Raw genomic sequence first — 26,422 nt, forward strand, 5'->3', positions numbered from 1 at the left:
TCGGGCTCTCCTGCCATCCCTGTGTTTCTGAGCCGTTGTTGAACCACTCCAGAACACAACTGTAGGTTACTGTTCGCCCTGACACACACATACAGGAAAATGGAAGCTGTCCTTTAAAACCTTTGTGAAGGATGAACATAATGAAGGAAATGGTGTCTGCAGGTGGGCTGTCCTGCCTGGGCGCACGTTGCTCCCGCTCGAGGCCGGACCCACCGCCTGCGCCCCCGGCCTTTACTGAGAGTTGTTTTCTAATTGGTTTAGAGCATTTTTTCAATTAATGATTTCCGAACAAATGTTAATACAAACTGTATAAAATGAACATAATTTTCTTCACTTGTATTTTTGTTATTGAGCAAGTTTATCAAAATAAATTGTCTACTAAAGCGACTGGCCCCGGCTGCGCTGACTGGAACTGGCCCTGCCCTGCATTCAGGTGTCCCCACAGCAAGCCCTGCAGCTGTGCCCTCAGGTGTCCCTTGAGATGTCCCCACAGCAAGCCCTTGCAACTGTGCCCTCAGGTGTCCCCCCTCAAGGTATCCTCTCAGGTGTCCCCACTCAGGTGTCTTCTCAGGTGTGCCCTCAGGTGTCCTCCATCAAGTGTACCCACAGCAATCCCTGCAACTGCCCCCTCAGGTGTCCCCTCACGCCCGCCGGGCCCCGCGCCCCCCGCCCACACCGCCCCCAGGGGCGGGAAGCGGCGCGCCGGGGCCGCTCCGTCTCCAGCGGCAACGCCGTAACACGGCGGAGCCGCCGCTCCGAGCCGGGCGGGGACCGCGCCGGGCCCTTCTGCCCCCGGACCCCGCACGGGGGAAGGGTCGGGGGAGCACCGGGAGGTGCTGAGGGGGTTGGCGGGGGATCCCTGTCGCTGGCGCGGTGCCCGCCCGGGATTCCGGGGCGTGCCCAGGGAGGGAGGGCGGGGAGCGGGGAAGGTGAGTCCTACAGGGCGGTGCGGGGGAGCCGAGGGGTCGTTCCCCCGCCCGGGGAGGTGAGTCCCGGGGGACCGTGCGGGGGAGCCCAGGGGTCTTTTCCCCCGCGGGATGAGGAGGGTCGGGGGGGACGGGAAGGGTGCGCTGACTCCGCTGGGAGCGGCAGGGCCCGAGTGGCCCAGGACGGTGGAGCCCAGCGGAGCGAACCCCGGCATTTTATGATGGTTTTTGCTCAGTTCTTACCGCACCTAAGCCCGAGGGGCAGCTCTGCGTTTTGCTGTGGTTAATCTCGTTTCTGGCTGTAAAGCGGGTCTCCCGGCAGCTGTGCACAGTTATATTTAACTGCATAAAATCCCTTAACAAGCAGCTCCTGCAGAATAGTTCCTAAATGCTTTTTCGGTAAATGGATAATTGTAACTTCTCTTTGTGGTTTTTTTTTTTATTTTAGTTTGCTGTTGTCTCACATACAGTATAAATTATCATTTAAGTTGCTGACAATATCAACAATACCTTTTTAAGTAGTGTTTATTCCTGAGGATTTAAACATTTTTGCTTTTTGTCTTTTTGCTTTTAACAAGGCTAAGTCTATTCATATAATGGATACACACATCAGGAAAACGGCATGGTTGTTGGACAATGATCAGTTTTTGGAGAAAAATGGGTGAGGAAATTGTTACAGGAGCTTGTTGGGGCTTCATACATAGATATAAAATAAATTTTAGCTCATATAAACTATGTACTGTGTCCCTTCAAAACATTTATCGTATATTAAATGAATGTTTAAACAACTGGCAAAGTATAAAACAGTTTCTGCAGAAAAAAAAATTAAACGACTTTACGACAATACAGGAACATTATGGGTAATGAAGTAATCCCATAAAATTAATTGTCTTGTAGGGTGGTCACAAAATCCCATGTACAGGGTGATCCTCTACCATGGCAAGATTTTACTGTGTCTCATCTAGGACCAGATAATGGATTATTGAGAACACATACCAACAAGACACAAGATCTGCTGGTAGGCGAGTTTTCATGCTAAATGGAGCAACTAGAACAGTAACACATACCCACTATAAATACAGAGTGAGAAATAAATAAGCTGATAGACAACTAATATGTTTCCTTACATATATTTGCATATACACAGATGATTTGATAGATATAATCACTGAAGTGATGCAAGTACATGTAGTTGTTCTGCAGAGATAAATCAGTCTGTGAACAAATCAGGCAAAACAATAAATGTAGATCAGCTGTAGATCCTGCATTTTTCTTCAAAAAAGCAGTAGGCTATATGTCCCTTCAAACTGAGTCACTTTTTGGAGATGCTTATTTTGTTTTCCTCTCTGGTAAATCACTGGGGTATTTATTTTAATTCTTTTACTGAACTCTCCTATTTCTTGTCTTCCTTCCTGTCTTCTCCAAGCTCAGTTCTCCTTCCCCTTCCTTTATCTCAGAATCTGGGGGTATTCTGAAAGCTTCTTTTCCTTTACATCCCACATCCAACAGAGTATTCCAGTAGCTAAAATTATGTTGTTCTTGGACATGCACTGCCTACCAGCAACTGTCCTTAGGACATAGTTTTTGTCACATTTGAACAGCACATTTAATTTCTCATGCTGCATGTGATCTTTTCTTATTTGATCCATAGAGAGGACAAATGAAGACAATACAGTCTCAAATGATGCAAACCACAGAAGAATGGATAAGAAACTACAGTTTAGAGTCCTTGCAATTAACATTAGAATATCTGGTAAACAAGGGCAATATTATTTCGTAAGTACAACACTACCCTTGCTGCACTCAGTCCTAATTTGTGTGCACCTCTGATGTTAATTATGCACAGTGTTCCAGGAATTCAGGAGATGGTGTTGAAGGGATGGTGTTTACAGAGGAGACTGTTACTGATTTTGAGTCCAGACTTTCTGAGTAAGTATCAGTCTTGTTTACAGTTTTGATCTGTAACTGATTCTATATCCCCACTCCCCAGGACTGCAAGTCCTGCCTTAAATCTTGATTTGTTGTCTGTGGGAACTTCAGAGTACCTCAGCATTAAATCCTTTCTGCTGAGGTTTAGGGTAGGTGATAATTGTGTGTCACTACAGCTGAAGCTTGGGGTTCTTTTTAATGAAGATGCCTATTAACCAGGTGTTGAGGAAATAATTTCATTAATAGATTCAATAAGCTGTAGAGTAACCATAATGTTTTTACTGGTCTTCACAATTCCTAGAAGTGCTGCCACTTCAGCATACCTCGCTGTGTCTGGCTTTTATAAAAAAGAAGCAGCTTTTCTCTTTTGAAAAAGCAAAAGGGTTTTCCCCCTTTCAAATATTTGTTTAAACTTTTTTTTTCACCAAATTGTAAAAATCCTGTGCGTGGTTTTAAAAAGAAGTAGGTTAAAGTTAAACAGTCTTAGAGGCCAGCAAGCATTTTGTTTTACCTCAGGTTATACCTATTTTGGCATTAAGTTATTGAAGGTTGTGCTGTAGTTAGTCTGGCACAACAATGAACGTGCTGCCTTTCAGTCACAATGTTATATTTCATAAGTGTCTTAAGCAATAGTGCAGTTTATATTAAATACATCTCCTGACAATAAACTGTGTGTGATGATCTAAACTCAGTAGTGCCTGAGCTGCTGTTGTTCACACATAGAGGTGGTGAGTATCCCTCTCCTGTTTCTGAACAGAATAAACCAGCAACTCATTAGAAAACATTTCAGTGATCCAGTTTTTCAAACACCTACATATCTGGTCAGTCAAACAGCTTTAGGGGAAGGGGAATTTAAATGGTTAACCCTGCAAGCACCAGTTGTGTAAGAGCACAGTATTTTTAAACACCTGTTTCTCAAAGATTTTGCATCTGTGAGAGAAAGGATGTGATGAAGAGAGATGGTTGATTGTTGATTGTTACATTGAAGCACAATGCCAGGGAATGCCTTAGCTAAGTGTGTGCTGTGCCTTTTGTCAGAGCAATTGAACTTTATCAGCAGAGAATTCAGTGGCTCTTGGAGGACAGCAGAAAGGTAACTTTAATTTTGCAATGTATTTTTAGAGTGGAACTGTGTATGGAATGAAAGAATAAGTTAACTTTTGAATACTAGTGAGAAGTGACTTGCAGAAAGCTTATACATTTTCATTTTTTACTGTGAGTTCCACATCATGTGCAGTGATCTTGACAGTGGATTGTTTTTTTTCATCTTTCATTGGTATGCTGTTTTCTGCTTTCCAGATATAGTATTTTTCTTTCTCTCAGCAGTTTTAATCATCAGGACCTCCCAGCACAACTTAAATAGGAGCAGACAATGCTGAGCATCCTCTGACTGGAGTGGAACTGTCTTGTAGTCCATTGTGCCCTCTCTTGCCCAGCTGGTTATGCACTAACTTTGCCCAGCAGTGCTAATGCTCAGGATGTAGCTCCCTCTCAAAGGGGAGAGAGAAGGAAGCAGCATTCCAAAATCTGGTTTCCACAAAGTTGCTTGATTTGGCCTGAAGGAGATGCTACAGACAATGTTATGTTTGATTTATCCTCTCAAACAATGAATAGGTTGTCTTGGGAAGGAGGTTATATGATTCACTGGTAAGGATTAGCTGGGACCCAGTTAACTCTTTTGTTTCTTTTTCTTCTTCTTTTTTATCCCTTTTTTCCTTTTTTTTTCCCCTCCTTAACTTTGTCACTGTGTCATCTTTAGCCTAAAAGGTTTCAAATGAAAATAAATATCCAATACATGATTTAAAAATGGTGTTGTACAGAATAAACTGTAAAATTATTAAAATTGAGATAAGCTACTATTTACAATTACTTTTCTCTTGTAAGGTGTTTGGTGTTATAAAAGGAACCAAAGTGGGACTTTTGATTGATGTGTCTCACATGAGTTATGGACCAAGACTACTGGATTTTCAAAAGGACCTTTTGGTAAGTAATAATAAAGTAAGTTCTGCCAATGCTAACATTATTGAAGTACTGTTATTAAATTTTCTCAATTCTGTCAACGTTCTCAATGGGATAAACTTGCCTAACAGAAACAGTTAGAGGTAGAACCAAGTTGTACATAGAGCTGTTTATAGTAAATGTGGTTTTCTTATGCCTTTAAGTTTTGTCACAAGGCACATTTCACAATCTTGGTCAGAACCTTGGCGAATTAATCAGTTTCTGAATTCTTGGAAGAAAATTGTCCTTTACTATGCTCTTTTATTTTTAGAAAACTTTTGTAGTAAGGAAGGAAGATATAATGTAGCTGTTTTACTGTCTAAATTTGACACTTGGTACAGTTTAATTTCCCACATTCTTGAATTATTTAACATCAGTTTATATTATCTGCATCTTTCATTTGTGTGTTTCAGATAAAACTCCTCCAAGAAAACTCAGTTTCTTAGCTTTAATATTTGAACTATTGTTTAGCCCCATGCATGAACATGTACTAACCATTTTTAGTACTTGCTTGGTTGGTAAATATGTGCATTCTAGGTCAGGGTTGTTTCGTGTGCTCATCAGCTTTAAGAGAAAAACTGATACCAGTACAACAAATATTCCTTGACTCCTGCTCCATTAACAAATCAGTTGGAATACCATAGGTTTGCAGGTTTTGTCTCTATTCTCCTCAAATATTTGAATATGTATGAGTTTTTCTTGAAAGCTTTTCTCAGTGGTAGCTGGAAATACTGCTGTCAACTAATTTTTAGGAAATTACTGTTCTTAATCTTTTACATAATAACCCTACTACTGGATAGTAATGCATTTTCAACTTTTTGTTCATTAGTGCTTAATAGATGAGCAGCTTTGTTATAAGAAGCAATTGTACTGCCTCTCATTCAGTGCAGAAATTTCACCGCTGTGGGAGAGTCCAAAAAACATCAACGTTCACGTGTAAGTAAGTTCATTTCTCCGAAAAATAAAGGTGTTTCAAACAAGGCCTCCATTTAATTAGAACAATCTCTTGTAGGCAATAGTGGTTTTCATCTTGTACCTGTAGTGATTTTAAGAGGGGAGAAAAAGCAGTGAGTTCAACATGCGGTCCGTGATTTCCAGCTGGTTGTTCATGTTTAAAGTATCCGAGCAGCTCCTGTGGTTTGTAGTAATTTTCATGATCTTCTTTAGCACCTGTACATATTCTTTTTCTTTTTTCCCCCTCCTAGGCTACATGAAGCGAGACAGTGGATACAAGAGCTGGAGCCTGGTCAAGGCTGCAATTTGCTGAAAGCCTTTAAGCATGTCCTTACAATGAAAGAACTGAATTCCCTGGTTCTTATTGTGGGAAGCTGGTAAATTCACTCTCTCTCTTCACAACCAGCTTTAGCTTGGATACAGAATTGGTACAAGAAACCAAACTGGATACAAAAATAAATAGGAGATTTAAGATCCAGGTTTTATATGTTTTTAGTTCATACCATTGAATTCCTTTATTTGTTCCCTTTTTTACTATTTATAAATCTTCTCTTTTCTGATGTGAAGCTACATTTTTCCTTTGCAGATCGATTATCGATTATTAGAGTCTGCTAACTCTAATTTTACATCAATAAAATCCTTCAGCATCGTTAAGGATGTCACTGAAAGGGTCCATGACTCTGTGAAGATTAGAGGATAAACCAGATTTTGCTGTAAAATAGCATTAAATGTTGAAGGATTGTCTTTTCTCTGTGATCTTAGTTGTGCTAATGGAAAACTTAAAATTTCTGATTAAATAAATGAAACCAGGCTGAGATTATATAAATTATGGACATAAATTCTGCAGTTCTATTGTCATAATTTGAAAATTGCAATATTGCAGTTGGGATTACAAGGAAAAGACTACAGTAAGGATTCTAGGAGTGTTACCCTAATCCTAGTTTATTAATTGTAAATTACGTAAAACACTTGTAAAACACAAAGCTTTTCTCTGTGATCTTAGTTGTGCTAATGGAAAACTTAAAATTTCTGATTAAATAAATGAAACCAGGCTGAGATTATATAAATTATGGACATAAATTCTGCGGTTCTATTGTCATAATTTGAAAATTGCAATATTGCAGTTGGGATTACAAGGAAAAGACTACAGTAAGGATTCTAGGAGTGTTACCCTAATCCTAGTTTATTAATTGTAAATTACGTAAAACACTTGTAAAACACAAAGCAAAGTTTTCCTTTCATTTGGGCCTTTAGAAGACAGTGTTGAAAGGTTTTCTGTCATTGTTTGTCACAGGGGCCAAAGCCACAACTCCTGATTTTTAGCTACCAGGGCCAGGAGGGAATAATTTAGCTAATTTCATCCAAAAGCTGTCGTGAATTTGAATAGAATCTTAGTGCTTTTGTTATCATTCAGGTTTTCAGGACAGAATTAGACCCCAGGAGTGGTACCTCAGTAATGGTTGAAAAAGGGAGAGGAGGTCAGGTTGTGCTAAATGCATAAATCATTCCCATGATTTATTATTTCTTTCCCACTGTTTTTCCTTCCCTGCCTTCTTCAATATGCCTTTTCCCCCCCATTTAATTACTGCCACTGTTAATATCTCTTCTTCTTTACTTTTTGTATCAGCCCTGATCAGCCTTTTGAAATTTTGTGTGATTATGCTCAGCAGTGTTTGCTGGGGAGAAAACTGCAGATTCACACTGTTACATATGATTGCAGCAATCCTACTTCTCTTGTAAGTAATTGTGTTAATAATTAACTTCCTTAAGTGTCCTGTCTTTTTTTTTCCTATTCAGCTGTAATGCCTTCTCTCCTAAACTTGTGGGGGAGTTGACCTAGTCATTAGAGAATTCTTGATTTAGTGCAATATTTTCTTTAGAGCAGATTTGCAGACATGAAAAAATCTGTTTGGAGCATCATCTTGTAACTTTACTGAGTTAGTTTTTCAGCCATATTAAAATAAGACTGGTAAGCAAATGATGGAAACGTAATTACTTTGGCTTTCTCACTACATGTACCTCAAAGATGCTTTTCCTATCTCTGATTGAGAATTGAATACCAACAACCCAAAAGAGACTAACAAATCAAAGTAACTCTTTTTCTTCCTGTTTACATTGTGTAGGCAGTCCTGAAGAATCTTGCAGAAGCTGTAGAAGGCCGTTATCATTGCTACTCTTCAAAGGGAGAGGTGGGTGACAGTTAGAGAGGCAAAGCATTTTTCTCTCTTTTTGATGATTCTTCCCTTTGAGGCAGTAGAATAATTATGATCTGAGTAGAAGTTGCTAGCAAGACTTGGTACTGAAAGTCTCTGTCACAGAAGTGCTGAGGAAGTGGTCAATAAACCTGTGGTTAATTCTTTCTGCAACTGAAAATGTTCCTAAAAGCACAATAAATTCTGCAGATACTGTTTACTGACTTACAGCTGATGAAAGCAGTGGTTTATTGTAGCATGATTCAAAATAATAAAATAATATCTTGTTTATAAATTATTAGTAATTTATATGCAGTGCATTAAATACATTTACACTCAATTCTGCTATGCCAGGCAGTCTTGTATTGATGTGTGTACTTTAAAATAAAGCTGGTGTGGGTTGGTGTTTGAATAGTAGTTAACTTATTTTTCCCCATTTGTTTTTATATTTGCAGTATTTTGATAGCAGTGATTTTCATTTGCTACTTCAGGAGTTCCTGAAGGCCAAGGACCTACTCAAAAACATCAAACAGACTTTTCAAAGAAGACCTGGTGGCTCAGTTAGTAGTAAAACAGCAGATGTATCCTTTCATTTTCAGATATATGTTGAATAACCAAGGTCAGAAATGTTTAGGTTCACAATATGAAAAAAAGTTTTATAAATAATCAGGCATTTTTAAAGTGTTTTGCTTGTTGTAATCACAGCACTTTAGTTTTAATTATGTCCACCAGTATTCCACACTGGACTAAGCATAAAAAAAATGATGCTAAAACTTGCAAGAGCTTTTCTTAAAATCCATTTCAGGTTTCTGCAGGATTTGCAAATACAGCACCTTCCAGCTTCTTCCCAAAGCCTCCAAAGCTCAAAGGACCATTAGTTATTCAAACACCAAGTGTCCTGGCCAAAACCTCAACAGACTGGCTAAAGACATATGGATTGAAAGGTAACACAGAAAGAAAAACTTAACATGTGTGAAATATGAATCAGAGTGTGTGTTTTATATAACGTATTTGTTTCTTCCTGTAGCTAAGAAGTTAAACCTTTATCAAGTTCTGGCTCCCAATGCTTTCTCTCCTGTGGTGGAGTTTATACCTATTCTTAAGAAAAGAATATCATCAACTCTGCATGAGGTAAGTGATGAGGAACGTTTTTTCCTGTGTTTGTTTCTTTCTATTGCTACGTATCTCTAGTTAAAATCAGTGCTTTATAAGTTAGTGAAATTCTACAGGCTTTAAAAGAAACTTGAGTCATAGATTCAAATCAAATACTCATGCCATTCTTAAGAATGATTATTATTTATCCTTCTAGAAAATCATGATGCAGTTTGAATGGTATGATGGAACTGTGAAAAATATCCATGTTGACCTACCAGTATTATACAACTACCAGGTGAGTTGTCTATCTCAGGGCTGGATTACCATCTAATTATTCCACATTAAGTGTCCTTTTCTAGCTTGATATCCCCTCATATAATGCCTGCATATACTTGCAAAGGTCATTTTCTGTAGAGTTTAGACAAGTTACCTTAATGTCTTTAATTTGATACTGTGTTAAAGAATTATACGTTTGAAAATGCTCTGTTTATTTTAAATTATGTGTTTTGTTATGTATACTGCCTAAAAATGCTATTGAAGAAATGGTAAACTTGCAAAAATTGTATATTTTTTTTTTCTTTTGGTAATATTCCTGACCACTATTTTGGGACAAGCTAGCAAGAGGAAAAGTGAAGAGGAGAGTTTAGACCTTTAGACTCTTTGTTGCTTTTTTATCACTGTATGTTTTTCTCATGGACTGTATTCTCTTATCTTTACTAAGAATGAAATACTGCTGTCAAAATGAACGAAAATCTTTTTTTTTTCATTACTGTGCTGTCACGTTACTTCTGTGTTAATCATTTGATGATAAAAGACTTGAACTTTCTATTTTTAACATAAATTTTCTGTATTTTATCCATAGAAACTCCTTACTAAAATGGTAAATATCTATGAGAAACGAATTGACTGGCTCTCCATTGCTAGCAGAAGAATATGGGGGAGTGTTTGTGAAAAGAGGTATTGTATTTGACAGCCCTTTTTTGTGAGATTTGAAGTCTTCATCTGGTTCTGTGTTTGAGGATAGTGCTTATTGACAGTGTGTTTGAGGCCTTACCCAACCTCAGTTGCACAATTGCTCTTTTTTTCTAAAATCTCATGTTTTGCAGAAGTAAATTCAGTGTTTATACATTTTGATACACAGGTAGAAGATACTTTTCCCCTGGCAAGTTGGAGTGCAATGAAGACAAAAATACATAATGAAATAAGATTTTTTTCTTTTCTTATGCAGGGTGGTTATACTTGTTGATATATCAGTGACAAACTCTGTGTACATCACCCATATCCAACATTCTCTGCGACTTTTACTTGAGGAACAAATGTCAAACAAGGATTTCTTCAATATCATAGCGTGAGCAACTGTTGAAGATTCTTTTAAAATAATTGTAATGTATTGCCATGAAAGAGGTCTGCTGAGACACTGTAGTTACTAATGGACATATTTTAGATTTTTAATTGTATTTAATGTTTTTTAGTGAAGTAATTGGTTTGTCCTTGTTGGGTGAGTGCATAGATCAGATGAACAGAGATCAGATTAGTAATTAAAAATCACTGGTTTGGGTGTGGCTCACTGGAACTGATTGCATCATCCCTGCAATCCAATACTCATCCTGCTATACTGTTCATAGCAGTATTAATACCCTAAATGAAATTTTTCTTTTGCAGTGAATTTATTCTTTCTTTTTGCTTGTTCTAAACCATAATCTCCAAATTAATTGCTGTTATTTTTCCATGAAAGATTTGGGAGTGACATTGTGCCTTGGCAGCAGGAACTGCTTCCTTCCCATCCAGAAAACTTAGAAAAGGCTTGGAGGTAGGATCAAATAATTATCCCATGTGTGTGAGTTCAGTGATCACAGGTCTTGTGAAACAGATGGAGCAAAGAACAATGTGAACAATTAAAAATATTTATACATTTATCCTATTACAAAAATAGGTTGCCATGTTCTGCACTGATTGTTCATGATGGGTTGTTGTAAAGACACCATTATAAAGTTTAATATGTCTTAATGACTTTGTATTTCATATATATATACACGAGGTATTTGTACACAGATACAGAAACGTCTGTGTAAGAAATGCACAGGTTACATTAAGAGTTGAAGACTGCTTCAAATACAACTGAAATGTGAAACCTGAACTATGTTTTTTCCCCATATACTTTGGAAATAAATCCCAGGTTTCTTTTTGTGGAGACACACCCACAGTGTTTTCATTTTATATCAGGTTTTATATTCATTTTTATTTCTGTAAGTTCTACCATGCTAACATTTTTCCATATAAAATTAAGAGATAATTGTTTCCTTTTTATGCTCTGTATCTTACCTTAAAAACTGATTTTCTATGGTGGCAGTACATAAACTAGAACAAATAATTTGGGCCAATATATAATTTGATTTTGCACTCTGTCATTCTCAAAAATTTTAGACTCCAGTACAGTGTTATTTCAGATTCTTAGCTCTCTTTATTGCTTTAAGGAGAAACAAAAGCTTTTGTTTCTTCATTCTTTGAACTGTAAACATCTTTTTTTAGATGGGTGTTGAGCCTGCAGTGCAAGGGCAGTAGAAATTTCATGAGTGCACTCAGGAGAGCTGTAGAAGTCGACTTCAAAGACAGAGAGAAACACAAATCACAAGGACTTTACCTGCTGACTACTGGAATACCTGATCAGGAAACAGTAAGTATCATCATAGGCAACTCTTCTGTAAGTTCCTGTCAGAATTAGTCTCAGCTCTGGTTTTCTCTCTTTTTTCCCCTTTTTTTCTTTTCTTTTTGCTAGTCATCACAGTTCATTGGCAGAATACTCCTCCTTTACATCCCTAAGGCAGCCCAACTGTCAGGATCTCGAACTTCCATCTCTGCAATTGCTGTTCATGTGTTGGAAGCAGCAATTATTAATAATGTGCAATTCATGGGAAATTCAAAACTTGCTTTTAGGATTCCTTCCACCTCCAGCTCTGGCCATCATTTCACTGGACATTTCCGAGTTTGAACAACTGATTTTTTTGTATGGTACCATTTCCTCATAACTCATGGGAACAAAGACACAAATAATTGTCCAGTGAAACTCCATAGTACACTGTGTAGAGACAGCTCCTGTTTTTAACCACAATAATCCCTTGCTTGGATACATGTTCGTGGTACATGTGCTCTAGGGCTGTTAAACCACATGCACAGCCCAGAGTTCCTGACCATGAGTGTACAGTGAGATGTCTCTTCTCTGGAAATTCTGTGCAAACCTAAGAAATCATCAGACTGGGAGGATTTGTCTATCATTTATAAGTTTCAGGAACCAGTGGAGTGGAGAGAAGCTTGTCTGAGGTAGAGGCTCACTACTGATGGGGTTTTTTCTCTCTCTTACAGCACACCATCAGTGCTTATGTGGCTGAGGTTTGCAGAGGTTTTGATTTGCAGCTTCATGTCTGTCTGTTCAGTGCCATGGAGGACATTGGCTCCAGTGGGGTTATCCCAGCCCGCTATGCCAGCCCTGCAGAAACTGCCAGTGCTTTTAGAGAAATAGTACAGGCAGCCAGGGGCAGATTCCACTGGTTTGGAGAAGCAGGTATGTGAGCAGGGAGGTCAGCACATACTTCTTTTTCATTAATGAAATAATATGTAGTAATGCTTTTTTTACTCCCAAATCAGGTAGTTGGCTTTTTTTAGGTTATGCTAATGCTCTACTAGCACTGAGATATAAACTCAGGTTGTAGTTTTATTGAGACTTTCAATTGCATTGCAGAATATTATAATGCAGCCTTAACAGATGAATTTGGTATTTTCTATTTGAATTCACCATTTTCTGTTAGTTTTTTTTTTAAATGAGCATTTAAAATATAGTAATATATATATTACTATATATATTATATATAAAATATTATAAATGTATATATAAAATGCATATATATATTATATATAATATACTACTATCGTGATAGGTTCAAATAGTCAGGGTTGCAGGAAACAGAGGTTTTGTGTTCTTTTCTCTGATATTTGACATACCTACAAATTGTTGTACATCTACAAAAATACATATTTTGTACACTCTAAAAGACCCTAATTAGTGTCTATTTGATTATCAGGTATTTTTGAAAGTGATGATATTACTAGTATTGTGTCGGAAATGGAAAAAGCAAAAAACTACTCCCAAAAGGTATGAATTACATGTAACTTTTTAAATTATGTATTTCTTCCTAAAAAAAAATTCAATTTTTGTTTCAGTGTTTGTTCAGCTGTCAGTGGAGGAGATTGGACAAAATGAAAATCCTTGCAAGGGCAGGAATGTTCTGGAGTATTAGAATAGTCATCATAGAGTAAATATGGACTAGGAGGCAGTTGTACAATAACACTGCAGTGACTGGTGTTGGAGAAGCCACGATTCCTTATCAAATGCATGGATTTTACAGTTGAAGTGATTCTCCTTTTTTTTGCTAATCCTGTGATGAATGTTTCTGAAATCGAATTAATTGTTCCTTATAATGATACATATGAATAAGTAGACCTAAAATTTATATGTGTTATATAACAAACATAATATTATGATATTAAAAGTCACAGTGGAGAGAGGGTTGTCACTGGCACAATACCTTTGTTCAGTTCTAAAACAGTTGTTTTCTGAAGTGTACCAAGGGTGTAGCATTAGACCATATCTCTCCATATGACTTTTTTCCAAAGACATTTAACAAAATAACTGAGGCAGTATAACCAGCCTGGCACTACAGTGGTTGTTTCTTATAGGAAGTGATTAGGAAGAGTTATGCAGTAAGATACATGTCCAGAGGGCTGAGCACTTTGTTGGATGTAAGTCTGTGTCACAAAGGTTTTTGGTCTTGTTAAAGAAGAGTGAGTGGATATTCAATGACATCTTAAAATATTTTAGTATCATTTAACAGATGCATATACTTGGTTCACCATCTTTCAATTTGTTCTAGCCTTGGTAGGCATACTGTTGCCTTTTCTTTTGGAATGTTTGCTCAGAGCAGAAAGGATTTCCATCCAGTGTGTTTGAGCAAGCACAGCACAAAGGGGTGTTAACTGTTCAGTTAAAGGTGTTAAACATTATCAGATTGATCAATTCAATATGAATTTTATTTATTATTACAGCAGTAAATGCAAAATACCTGTCTTTGAAATGTCATTTACTTACATTTCACGTATGTGAATTCCTAAACAATGTGAACTTCCATTTCAGTGTGCATTCCTGGTGGAATCCTTAAAGCAGCGTTCAGTAAATCAGTCTGTTAATCCATTTACACCAGAAGGAGATTCAAATGCACTTAAAAAGAATGAGAAAAGAAGGCCACAGAAGTTGCCATCTCCTAAACCCACAGCTCCAAGCCCAGCTAGAATGGTTTGAAATGGTCCCACTGTTAATGTGCTGGGGGTTAATCAGAGATCCTTCCCACCTATTGGATGCTGCTCTTTGTGACAGAAGTGCTCAGCTGAATATTTGAGGGAATTAAAACAGCACTGTGATAGTATCTGAATTTCCATTTGCATTCAAAATGCTACCTGTACCAAAAATTACATTGTACTGACTCCTGCTAAGTAATTAATTGTAATGGAACCACAGTGTAAAGGTGTCTAAATAATCCCTGCTCTGACATTAAAAACTTAATGATTAATGAAAATATGGGCAAAGCAGAAATGTGCTTTACCAAATCACATCTATTTTGCAAGTCCTTCTAGAAGGTACTGAATTTTATGGTGTTCTGCTCATTTACAGATGAGCTGCAGCTCAGTAGCACATCCAGCATAAAACAAGAGCAGGATTCAGGATTTGTTTACTGCCCACTGTGCTTATTTCCATGGAGTTACACTGCTGAGTCTTTTGGGATTTTGCTGATGTTTTCTGTGTTGTTTTTGGCTGTGCACACATTTGGTTTGAGTGGGTGTACAAATCTGTAACACAGAAAGGGACAGTGCCAGTGTTTACCATTTTGGTGTATAAATGAATAGATACAGAGCTTTCTGTTGCAGAGGATGTGCTTAACCTCTCACCTGGAACTTGCAGCTCTCATGGGAACAGCATTGTAGGTGTGGGAATGCAGGGAATGGGAATGTAGGTGTGAGAATGTTGCAAAGACCTCGTAGGTGAGCTCACACAGGCCTTCCAGGCTGTTTTAGCAAAAGTGGCATATTCTCAACACCTCTTCACAAATGCAGGGAAAAAGTAATTACTCAGAGGTGACTACATAGCATAGTTTTGCAGGGATTAAAATTGTAGAAAACTGGTACAGGGTTGTCTGTAGATGTTTGGGGATATTTATAGTAGTGCTGTATGTTTAATTAGATGTCACTTGACAGCTCAGTGTCACAGCAAAAGTCTTATCCTACAGGAGGGTTACACAAGTGCTGTGTTGTTTAGCAGAGTGCTCAGCCCCTGCAGGGATGAGCCATACACCTAAAGGAGGAATTACTGGGGTCAGCACTAAATTTCCAATAATCAGTAAAATGCTGAGGAAGACAGTCTACATTGTATTCTATAAAACAATGCCCTCACCATACTAGACTGCTCCTTCAAGTGGCAAAAGTGGTCCCAACTCCTCTGCCTGTAGATGTTGGTCTCCAGTTTTATGGCAGCAGATGATATCGGCAAGATAATAAAAACAGAGCAATTAAAAGTTACTTCACCCAGCAAGAAACTAGAAATTAACACATTGTCATGGCAGTCTGCTGACTTGTCAGAAAAGCCAGAGTAAAGCAGGAGTTAGAGAATAGTGAAGGGTAGTTCCAGTTTTGAATAATGCAGTTATGATCCAACTGAAACATTTTTTACCATTATTTTTTTAATGTGCTTATAGGATGTTAAAGACAACCATGGTGCAGGGAGAAATACTCCTGTAAGAGTCCTGGCATGGCGTCCTCCTAGTGCCAAAGCAGAAATTCCACCAGGTCTGGATGGATTAGGGGCTTTTTCTCTTCAGTTTCTTTGGGGTTTTGCTTAAAAGACAGTATTTAGATATTTTATTTAAGCTTTTAGAAACACCTGAAGTTTTAATCTTTAATCAGACTGATAGAAAACATTGTGGTTGTTTTGTGTAGTGATTTTCAGCTCATATGATTGAATACCCATCCTGTATCAGGAAATGTCTGGGGTGTGTGGTGGAAAGTAGAACCCAGCTTTGTCCACACCTGAAACCAGAAGGCTCAGCAATTCAGAGATTTATTATGTCATTAGTTCAATATATCAATTTCCACTCATACTGTTAGATCCTATTGTCATTAATATGCTGTTTCACTTGATTTATTTATGATCTGGTAATGAAGGAAGATTACAACACAAATGTCAGGTTGTCTGAAGTGCTGACTCTTCCAACTGCTCCTGGTATATGAAAATCTCAATTGATTCCAGTTACTCTTGGTCCCTTAAAGTCCAATTCATTTCTCCTCCATTTTTTTGTAGTTTTCCTGTGTTTTTTAATTTGCAGCTTTGCTAATATTTGCAATTTTTTTCTTTTTTTTTTACATTAAATTTGAGTCTTCAAATCTACTGATTTATTGAAATTAGATTGTTGGTATGTAGCAGTGTTTACAAATCTGGATTCATATTTGCTCTGTACAAAGTTAATTGGTTTTTCCAATAAATATTATGCTTATTCAAAGTTCTAATATTTTCAAATTAACTCCTGTGACGTTCTTCCCGATGGTAATTTATACATTTGTACAAGTTTTAGTTCTGTATCTATGAAAACCACATAAATAGTTCTGTAATAGGATTTTTCTTAACCAGTATCTAAGAAAATGCAGTATTTATGATTGTGGTAATAGGAATATATGAAGTGAAGAACAGAGTTGCATGTAAGAGTTTTATCTAGCTGAAGTAAGTTAATTTTTTTTTTTTATTTCTTATTTATTTACAGCACAATCAGTAAAAGAATGGCCTCAGACTGAGAATAAAAGAAAGGATAAACCAAGGAAACAGCCAGAGCTTTCTCTATCTGTATTTTACACTGATAAAGGAAGAAATGTGGGTATGTCTTCCCAGGATAGGATGGGTGAAGCCCCTTTTCTTATCAGCATTTTGATTATAAAACTGTCAGGTTGTTAAGTCACTGATGACCAATGTGCTTTACACAGTGAGTGGAAGTGAGTTTTTCAAATAGGGGTAAAGATTTTTTGGTTTGAGTGGGAGTGGGTGGCTCTTTCTTTTTTTTTTTTCCTTTTTATTTTCTGTAAAGTCCTTTGACATCTTGTGGTCAAAATGCTGTCATCTGCTTTAGATCATTATAGAAAATTTGGGTTGGAATTTTTTGAAGGTGACAGTTTTTAAAAATAAGTGATTTTTTTATATACTTTGATATATAGAAACTACGATTTTTTTCAAACGTGGAATTGTGTATGAAATGTTAGTCTGTGGGTTTGGGGGTTTGGTTTATTGGGGGTTTTGTCTGGTTGGGCTTTGTTAATCAGTGGTCATATGTGATTCAAAAGGGCTATATTTTAACCTAGACCTCTCAATATTACTTGTTCATTTTCTTAAACAGGTACAGTAAACCAGAAGTATCCAAAGACTATGTGTCTAAGAAAGTCTGTTCCCCCTGTTACATTGCCAAAAGAAGAGGAAATCTGTTCAAGCAAAGAGGTAATTTTCTCCTTACTAATAAATTGCCATTTTGGAACTATCCATCTGAATTAATGAGAACATGTTGACTGTGATTTTGTACAATGTATTATTACTTAAACTAATATTTTCCAACAAGCAATTGTTCCATTGGTTTGTCTTACAAGTGGCTGACCAAGTACAGTATAAAAAAGCTTGAATTGGAATTGCCCAGGCTGATGTTTGGTCCAGGCTGCACCCACCAAAACAAAACTGTGGAGTCTCTACACAAGAAAGTATCAGCAAAATACTGTTCTATCTTCCCTAGTGCAGAAATCAATGTAAGTTTTTTCAGATGTCATGTATCTACTTCATTGAAAGCCTCTGTATTTGTTTCAGACAGTGCATGTTGATCAGTGTTTCTGGCTTGCTGGTGTGATGTTCCCTCCACTCATCTATGTTCTTCTTTCTAAATCATACTTGTAATAGAAAGCCAGAGAAGGTCTTTTATTCACCACAAAAAAACATTTAGGATGTTTGAAGTCCATGGGATCTTTAGGGTGTATCTCTTCTGCTCATATAGTATGAAAAATAATTTTAAAATTTTAAGTAAATCTTTTCAAAATCATGTGTAAGTTGAAACTGGGAAAATGTTAGATCTTGATTTTTCAGTTTGTGTAGTGACTGGAGAGAAGCATAGAAAGGATATTATTGCTCTATCACATCTATAAACTCTCAGAAATAATGCAAGAGATGCATCTGTCCAGTCAAATTCTGTAATTTTGGCCGAGATGAGAACCAAGCTTCCCTAATTTGGGTAAACCAGTTACTTACCAGCAAAAGAGTCACAGAATCGTTTTCTTTCCCTGTTTCCTGGAGGTACAGACAAAAAAAATTGATCTCCCTGTTTTCTGATGCCATCATTGCATACGTAGCAGCTGAGCTCAGATTTCCTGAAGTAAGATGTTCCTGTACAAACTGCATTTTTACAGGGGGTTGTGAAACATCTGCAGTTTCAACCTAAAGAGCTGGAAATCTACACAGAACAACTGGAGCGAGTGTTGCAGCGCTACCTCCAGAGGGTACAGTGGCTGCTCTCAGGTATTGCTCTGCAGCTGCTCGTCTGGAAAGCACAGCTTAAATATACACAAACTCTTCTGCTCTGCTGTTTCTAATAGAAACAAATCCAAACCTCAAATATGAACAAAAGGTTTTTCTGTTTTGCATTTCATGGAAATTTTAAAACTCGTTTTTATGGGTACAAGAATACAATAGGATTTTCCATCTGTGTAGCTGATAAACATCTAGTTTGCTGTGAAATAATTGGAGCTGTGATGTAAGTTTTTACTTTTTGGATGTTGTGTTCCTGAATACAGAACCAGAAGCTTTCTATCAACAAAATATATACAGTAATATATACAAGCTTTTAAATTAGCTTTTTTGTTTCTTTTGCTAAGAATGTGCCCTGTTTAGAAGTTCAGCATCACTGCTGGTGAAAAGCATTTTGATCTCTGTGTTGCTGATAAAGGTCTTTGTTTAATTTTTTGCTGGATTGTGAAGTAGGAGCTACAAATTATTTAATGCAAGTTGATACAGTTGGCTAGTAATTAATGCTTGATAGTGCTAGATTTGAAATGGCAGAAAACTTTTCTATTATTAATCTTTTAACTACCTAGTTGCTGCATAGATTAATGACATAGAAATGTGCCCAGAGTAACCCCTAAAATGAAGATTTACACTATGCTCAATAAAATACACCTGTGTAATGATGCCTAATTAGTTTTCATGTTCTGGCCCAGGAAGTCGAAGGTTGTTTGGTACCATTTTAGAAGCAAATGTCTGTGTTTTGATTGACACATCTGGTTCCACTGGCCCATATTTGCCACATGTCACAAAAGAACTCACCTCCCTTATCTGGGAACAGCTGAGAAGAAATGAGGTCAGGTATGGTGATAAAGATTGAAATCTGCACTACTTATTATGTAATAATTGCTTGTTAATTACAAGCAATACAGTGCTGAAACACAATCCAGGTAATTGTTAAATGTTAGACTATGATGTGCATGTGACATAACTGCTTTTTCTGTTCTTTTTAACTAGCTTTTAGTTCTGAGCTCTCTAAGATCTGAGCCTATGTTGTAGGCTGATGCTGTTCACTTTTGGGCTCAGCATTCCCATGGATTTTCTGTTTATGCAGAGTGAGAGATGCTTTGTGACTCCTCAAAGCTGAAGATTTAATCCAACACTAGGTTCTGGGGTGGGGGATTTGGTTGGGGTTTGGTTTTTTTCTACTGGGTTTGTGTTTGTGGCTTTTTTAATTAATTTATTTATTTACTCCAAAACTGCCTTTTCTGAAGTGACTCATTGTGTTGGTGAGGGTTAAATGTTGTGGGTCATCTTTCTCCTCAGGTTTAACCTGCTGAGATTTGCAGAAAATACAGAGAGTTGGAAAGAGTGTCTTGTAGAGGCAACTGATGAATCATGTCATGATGCTGTGCAGTGGGTTTCCAAATTCCATGCCCATGGTAACACGTGCATCCTCACAGCTTTACAGGTTAGTAAATTGCCTGCCACATATTGGAGGAGATGTTGTGTCTTGTGGTGATAAAACACTTCCCCCTGACTGGTAACATTTTAGGGAAATGATTAGGTCAAAGCACGCAACATTTTTATATGCAGAGCATTGAAACCAAGCCACTGTTTCTGGCCTTTGATACCAGAATTAATTGCTCACACTGAGTTTTAAAAAAAATGTCAACTGTCAATAGTTGCATCAATATTTGTGTTCAAAGAATACTGGAGAGAGAAAATAGCCAGTTGCTCAAAATTGTGTTTATGTACAACTGTGGCTGTGATATGTTGCTCTGAGCCAAACAGGGTTTTTAAAGAAGCAGTTTGTTGGAATCTCATAGGCTTTGAGTGCAATTCTTGAACTTCAGTAGCAGGTGAAGAGAAACTTTTCTCCTGTAAAAATGTTCAGTGTAGAAATTAAGTAGTAATAATAATTTAAAACAGATGCTGAAGGAACTTGCAATTCCATGAGATTTAAAATTTGAATCAAAAAAGAAGTGTTGCCTTAAATGAATGGTTCTTCTTCCAGACACCCTTGCACAGTCTCCATATAAATTTTATGGAATTCATCGTGAATCAAGTCCAGTAGAACTCTGAGGTGTGTCTGCAATAAAAAAATGTCCACTGAGTCAATGACTGTAGCAGTTTTTCATAATATGAAAAGGTCAAATCCTAGTGAGCCTGATTTTCAGACATTAAACATCTTTAACTCCTATAAAATGTGATGTAAAAAATCTTTTGTCAGCAGTTCTCCAAACCCAATTAATTTTCTTATTTCAATGAGTCAATTTTTGATGACTTCCTGCTTATAAATATGTTGTCTTATGCTACAAATTATCTACTTTATTTTTCAAATGTATATCCTTGGTCTCTTTCATGATTAGTGAAAAGGAAAAGACAAAAGTAAATCGATTAGTGATGTGTTATATATAAAACTATCTTAAATCATTGGAATGATGTTTTTCTTCTTAAATATAACTTTTCATATAAATGTACTAATAATTTAAGCTTATTTTTTGCTTTTCAGAAGGCTCTCAGTTTCCAAGGTGTAGAAGCACTGTATCTATTGACTGATGGAAAACCAGACACCAGTTGCAGTCTGATTTTGGAAGAAATTGAACGACTGAGAAAGGAACAAGATATTAAAATCCACACCATTTCTTTTAGCTGTGCAGACAGGTATATGATACTTTGCAAGAACAACAAAAAAACTTTCAAAATTACTAGTTTATTTATTGTCAGAAATCTCTGTTACCAAGATGGGAACAGGGAAGGTTGTTCTGACACAGGTATTTGCCACATGACTTACGTTTCATAGAGAAGTTTATAATCGTGTCCTCCCAATTATTTTTAGATGTAATATTTTTTAAGGAGTTCCTAGAAATTCTTTTTCTATTGCTGTTGCTTTCAGAGAAATCAATTTTCATAAGCAACTTTCTACTTTGTTGTTAACAGAGGAGCTAATGAATTTCTGAAGAAACTTGCTTCCCAGACAGGAGGGCGCTACCATTGCTGCTTTGGAGATGAAGATGGACAATTAGCAGCACACAGAATATTGGCAGAGGGGTTTGAAGATGAAGATGTATGCTAAATGGATTGGTTTGGGTTGTTTCATTTCAACTTAGTTCTTCACCAGAAGTCAAACTGCATTTAAACAAAAAAAAAAAAAAAAAAAGAAAAAAAATAACACAAGACTCCTAAGATACTTCACATTGAAACCAAAAGGAGAAATCTTAGTATTTGTCTTTGCCTTTCTTCTAACTGCCTTGGTCTGGTGCCCAAACCCAGGAAAGGAGTATACAATGCAATATAGGTTTTGAAAGAGAAGTAAAAAATATATCTTGGGCCACTGTGGATTTTAAGCTAACTTTAGCTTTTACTGTGCTTTCTTATGCTTGCCATCTTTTTAAGTAATTGTAAAATCCTTACAGAGTGTTTAGCACATTAATTCTCCAGCATGAGACCTCAGGGATTCCCACAGCAGAAAAATGTTAGTGAACAGAACCAGGTTCAATCTAGAATTGCTCTGTTCTCCCCTTGTAAGACCAAAACCTTCTCTGCAAGTAGGTAGGAGTAGAGAATTTAGAACTCAGGCTCAGTTAACTAAGTTGGTAGAAACAGAAAATAATGAATTGTTGCAAGTTAAAGTAGAATATTTTAACTATGTTTTCAGGATCCAGCTTTCCCTTACTTTGAAGGAGATGATTTAAAGAAACTTATTCAAGAAGTAGCAAAAGCTAGAAGTTTCTTAAAGCAGGCAAAATCTTGGAGGTGAGTGTTTATCAAGAGTCTTTGTATTTTTTATTTCATGGAAGGAAGACAAGAGTATCTGACTCCCAGTGTCTGCTATATGAAAAATAGGATTGGAGTGAAAGACAATTAAATTGTATTGATCCTTATGTTTCTTCATTGTTATCCTTCCTAACTGCCAATCCAGAACCAGAAAGCACTATTTCAATGGTAATAGTGGGAAAAAGTACTTGCAAAGAGCTTTAAAATGCATTATACCTCTTCAAATAAAAGATTTTCTGTCATCCAAGGACACAGCTGAACAAAGGCACAAAGGTACTATGTGCCTCTGTGAAAAACTGCTGGAATTCTTTGAGATTTGTTTTTCTTTCAAACAGATTATTACTTGAAAAATGGAATATAAACCAAAAGGACAATTCCAGCTTTCAAAGAAGTGCTCAGGTAAATAGATCATAGTTTATACAGAGTTCATGTGTTTCAGTAGAAGACTAATATTTCATAAGCCTAATGTTAAATGTATTCATTTTCAGCAGGGAGTTTTTCCAAAGTTGAAATCATTTGTAATGATTTTAGTTCTTAGCTGAGCTGGTCCCCAGAATAACCCAATATAACCACAGAACAGTTCAAAAGGGACAGTGTTTGGGGTGAAAGGAGAAAGGCAGGTGTGTGTTTGTAGTTATCAGTGGTCCAGCTCATTCTAAGAGTGAGCAGTTAAGCACATTAGAGGGTTAGAACCAGATGTAATGGCTGTAATAACAATTGCTGCATATGCTGCATGATTTATCTGTTAAATGAACAAGGCTGACTGAAAAAAGACCCCACTAATAGTAAAGAGCCTCAGCAAACATGGCACTGTTGTTACAGAGTGATTGGAGAGGCAGCTGGGCAAACTAAACCTCTCCCAGAGCCAACCTCCAACCTGCTGCTTTTAAACTGGCAGAGCATCACAGGAAAAGAGAAATGACTGGGTGGAAGTACTTTAAGTGTTAAACAAGACAGAAGCATTTCTCACAGAGCTGTTTGAGGGAGAGCTGTGGACACACAGGCAACTGCAGAGAGTTGCACTACAGAACTTTGGTCTGCCAAGATATTCATCAGGGAAATGGGTAATGCAGACATAGTGAGACTGGTTTTTAAATCCTTGTTTCTGTGGCTATAGTTTGTATTTCCTTTTAAAAACATTGCCCAGTCATTCAAAGAGGAGAAAAAAAAATCCAGTCAGCCCCACTGGCTGAGAATGCTTGTTCATGGAGAGTGGAACCTGGAGCCTGGCCAGGTATGTGCAGAATTCAGCATTTAAGGGCTGAAATGCTTGGAGAGGAAATGAATGTATAACCATCCTGTAGTAGCCAGGAAGTTGTTACAGGCGTGCAGAGATAAACCTAGTGTTCCACAACCATCTCAGTCTTTCAGCCTTCCAAGGAAAACTGTATTGCTTGTAAAGCATATAGGAATATACTACTGTTAAAGTACTTCAGAAAGTACATAGCCCTGGAGCACCATTAAACATGTAAGGAAACTTTCAATTTAATTTGTGTTGTTTTTCCATTGCCATTTTTTCAGGGGTGGTGGTGAGCCTGTGCAGTTTATATATTTTGAGTTTTAAAAACTATTCATGTGCTTCACTTGTAGGATTAAATTTTAGACGAAGAAAAGATGCTGAAGAGGTTTGGAGTCAGACCACTACTAACCTGCTTCTTTTCAGAGTGTGCTCAAAGCTTCCAGCAGAAAGAGAGAAGATGAATTCTTTGTTGTCATGAGTGCTGGCAAGAGCAGTTGCAGGTGATAAGTGCTGCATTGACTCCACTTGCAGACTTTGCAGGACTCAAAGTAAATCAAGCCCTGAACTCTCCAAAGTTTCAGCATAAGTAGAGGATAGTTTTCAATATAGCTGATACAAATTTTAAAGGTGTATGTATTTCTAATATAATTAGGAGTTCTACAGGGTTACAACTTTTGTTTCTATTCTACTGCATCATATTAATAATTTCCTCACTTAGTTGTTGATATGTCCCAATTGTCTTTTTTTGGAAGTTGGTTTGAGGTTTCCTTCCTGTTGCTCATTATGCCCAACAGATGGGATGGATGGCTGTGATATTAGGAAGAGAATTCTCTATGCCAGTTTTGCATAGAAAGTCCAAGCAATAACTTTAGTGCAGAAAACAAAGATTAGAATTCATGTTTTTGTCAAGAGAAGTTTGCTAATAATTATTTCTACCCTTTGCTTTTTAAGTTGCCGGTACAGAAATATTTAATGATTCAGAAATGATCAGACATGCAAACAAGTAATATATTGTTGCTGATACAGCTTGGTTATGTTTGTGTAACCAGACACTGCTAGTCTTCTAAGCAATTCTGTTAAGTTCTTATGTATTTCCTGTCTGGAAAGATTTAAAGTATGTTTGCCAGTACCAGCTGATTTATGAAATACACTTTTTTTTACTGCTAAGCTCGGTAATGACAGCTCACTAGTATTTTGTAGGTGTTTATTGTTGCCTTTAAGAGGATTATAAATTTATCTCAAGTGTTTAATATATGCAATATAATAAAAATGGATTCAGACTGCAAAATTCAGATACTTGATCTGCATTTATTTAAGAGCCATTTGCATCTCCTGAGTGCCAGCTGCTGGGGATGACTGGATATACTTTGATATGAGAGACAGTCTCTTTTCTGCCCCTCTATCTCTTTTGTCTCTATAAAGAATTAAAAGCTATCTGTATCATAGAAGTCTCTTCTTAGTGTTGTATGCTCTGAACCAGGTGACTCCTGCATTCCAAGTTAGTCCCAGCCTACACTGGAATACTGCAGTTAAACTGGTGCTTTGTGCTATGCTGTACTTCCTTGGATTTTGGTAGTGTACATGTGGAACTACTGAGATGCTTTGATATGAAAATGTTAGTTGTAAATTAATAGGATTAGTTACATTTCTGTTTGGGGTATAGAAATATTAGGTGACAATCACTGATAAAATAAGTGGATTTGTACTAAGAAATGTTAAAACAGTAAATCCAGGTAGGAAGGATGAGTGTTCTGTGTTGCCAGGAAGGGTTTCTTATATGTTCCTTGGACGATTTGAGAAATGTCACAGTACTGTGGCATAGATTCTGATATTCTTACAAAGGTCCTTTCAAAGAACTTAAAAGGAAATATACCTGTGCAGGTGTGGTAAGTGATCTCAGAGGCTCTGTGTGAAGGAAGATTGTCATGCACATGTCCAATTTCAGTGGGTTCTGTTAAATTACAATTGTCAAACCTCTCATTTTATATCCTTTTTTCCCCTCTGTGTAATACTTGGTGTTCAGATGTTTTACTCATTCAAAACAATTCCATTTACATGGGCTGATTGCCAGTGGATCTGTGTAATCCTGAGTTGTGGCAGCCTACACTCGTACTCATCACTCAACTGTTTGTTTTGGCTCAGACTGGTTGTTTCTGTGGGCAGAGCAGAGCACGTGTCTCTGGTTCTCTTGAGCTCTCACACTTAAAGCAGGTGTTAGGAACTGAGGAATCTTCTCTTTGGTTAGAATCTGTGTAACTCCAGAAGCTATAAAAGTCAATATTTAGCCATTACACCCCATCCAGGTTCACTTCTTTCGTGCCTGTGTTCAGGCTGTGCAGCCAAAGCCTTGTTGTCTTGGAGACTGGTCAGCCCTGCTACCCACTCACAGCAGCTGCTTCCTTAAAATACAGATCCTGTCTCCTTCTTATTACCCACCTGGAAACTCCCATCCTACCTGCTTCCATCAATCTGAGGGCTACTGAGCCAGGAACACATTTTAAGGAGATGGTTCATTTGGGACGATCTGAGTAATGGAGTGCTCTGTGAGTGACTCCAGTGTCGGTCTGTCAGGTTTATGTCACTTGCTTTCCTGCTTTATGCTTCCTGGAATGCAATTCACTGTATTCAAGACATAATAAAAGAGGAGTTTTATAATTGACCAAGATGCATATTTTTCTGCCAGCTCGTT

General features: G+C 37.3%; 1 protein-coding gene across 8 annotated transcripts; it reads left to right on the top strand.

Annotated features, from left to right (window-relative positions):
- Positions 1-679: 679 nt before the first annotated feature.
- VWA3A (von Willebrand factor A domain containing 3A) lies at positions 680-26,388 on the top strand. Of its 8 annotated transcripts, XM_032703967.1 has the most exons (35): positions 805-833; positions 1,163-1,236; positions 1,505-1,587; positions 1,824-1,944; positions 2,578-2,702; positions 2,781-2,855; positions 3,894-3,948; positions 4,740-4,838; positions 5,683-5,789; positions 6,059-6,184; positions 7,435-7,543; positions 7,931-7,996; positions 8,455-8,580; positions 8,805-8,943; positions 9,027-9,130; positions 9,309-9,389; positions 9,957-10,051; positions 10,323-10,442; positions 10,830-10,904; positions 11,624-11,768; positions 12,455-12,653; positions 13,171-13,241; positions 14,280-14,438; positions 15,892-15,982; positions 16,951-17,061; positions 17,575-17,672; positions 17,819-17,971; positions 18,623-18,731; positions 19,430-19,574; positions 20,040-20,184; positions 21,229-21,380; positions 21,657-21,783; positions 22,375-22,472; positions 22,829-22,892; positions 24,084-26,388. In XM_032703967.1, the coding sequence occupies exons 3-35, from the start codon at positions 1,523-1,525 to the stop codon at positions 24,087-24,089; spliced, it is 3,561 nt and encodes a 1,186-aa protein (XP_032559858.1). In that variant the 5' UTR covers positions 805-833; positions 1,163-1,236; positions 1,505-1,522; the 3' UTR covers positions 24,090-26,388. The 8 variants fall into 8 exon arrangements, with proteins under 8 accessions (XP_032559864.1, XP_032559857.1, XP_032559859.1 ...); XM_032703973.1 differs by lacking the exon at positions 1,163-1,236 and having other exon boundaries at positions 680-985; XM_032703966.1 differs by lacking the exon at positions 1,163-1,236 and having other exon boundaries at positions 702-929.
- Positions 26,389-26,422: the final 34 nt, after the last annotated feature.

The sequence above is a fragment of the Chiroxiphia lanceolata genome, chromosome 16 (assembly GCF_009829145.1).
Source record: "Chiroxiphia lanceolata isolate bChiLan1 chromosome 16, bChiLan1.pri, whole genome shotgun sequence".
Taxonomy (NCBI): Eukaryota; Metazoa; Chordata; class Aves; order Passeriformes; family Pipridae; genus Chiroxiphia; species Chiroxiphia lanceolata.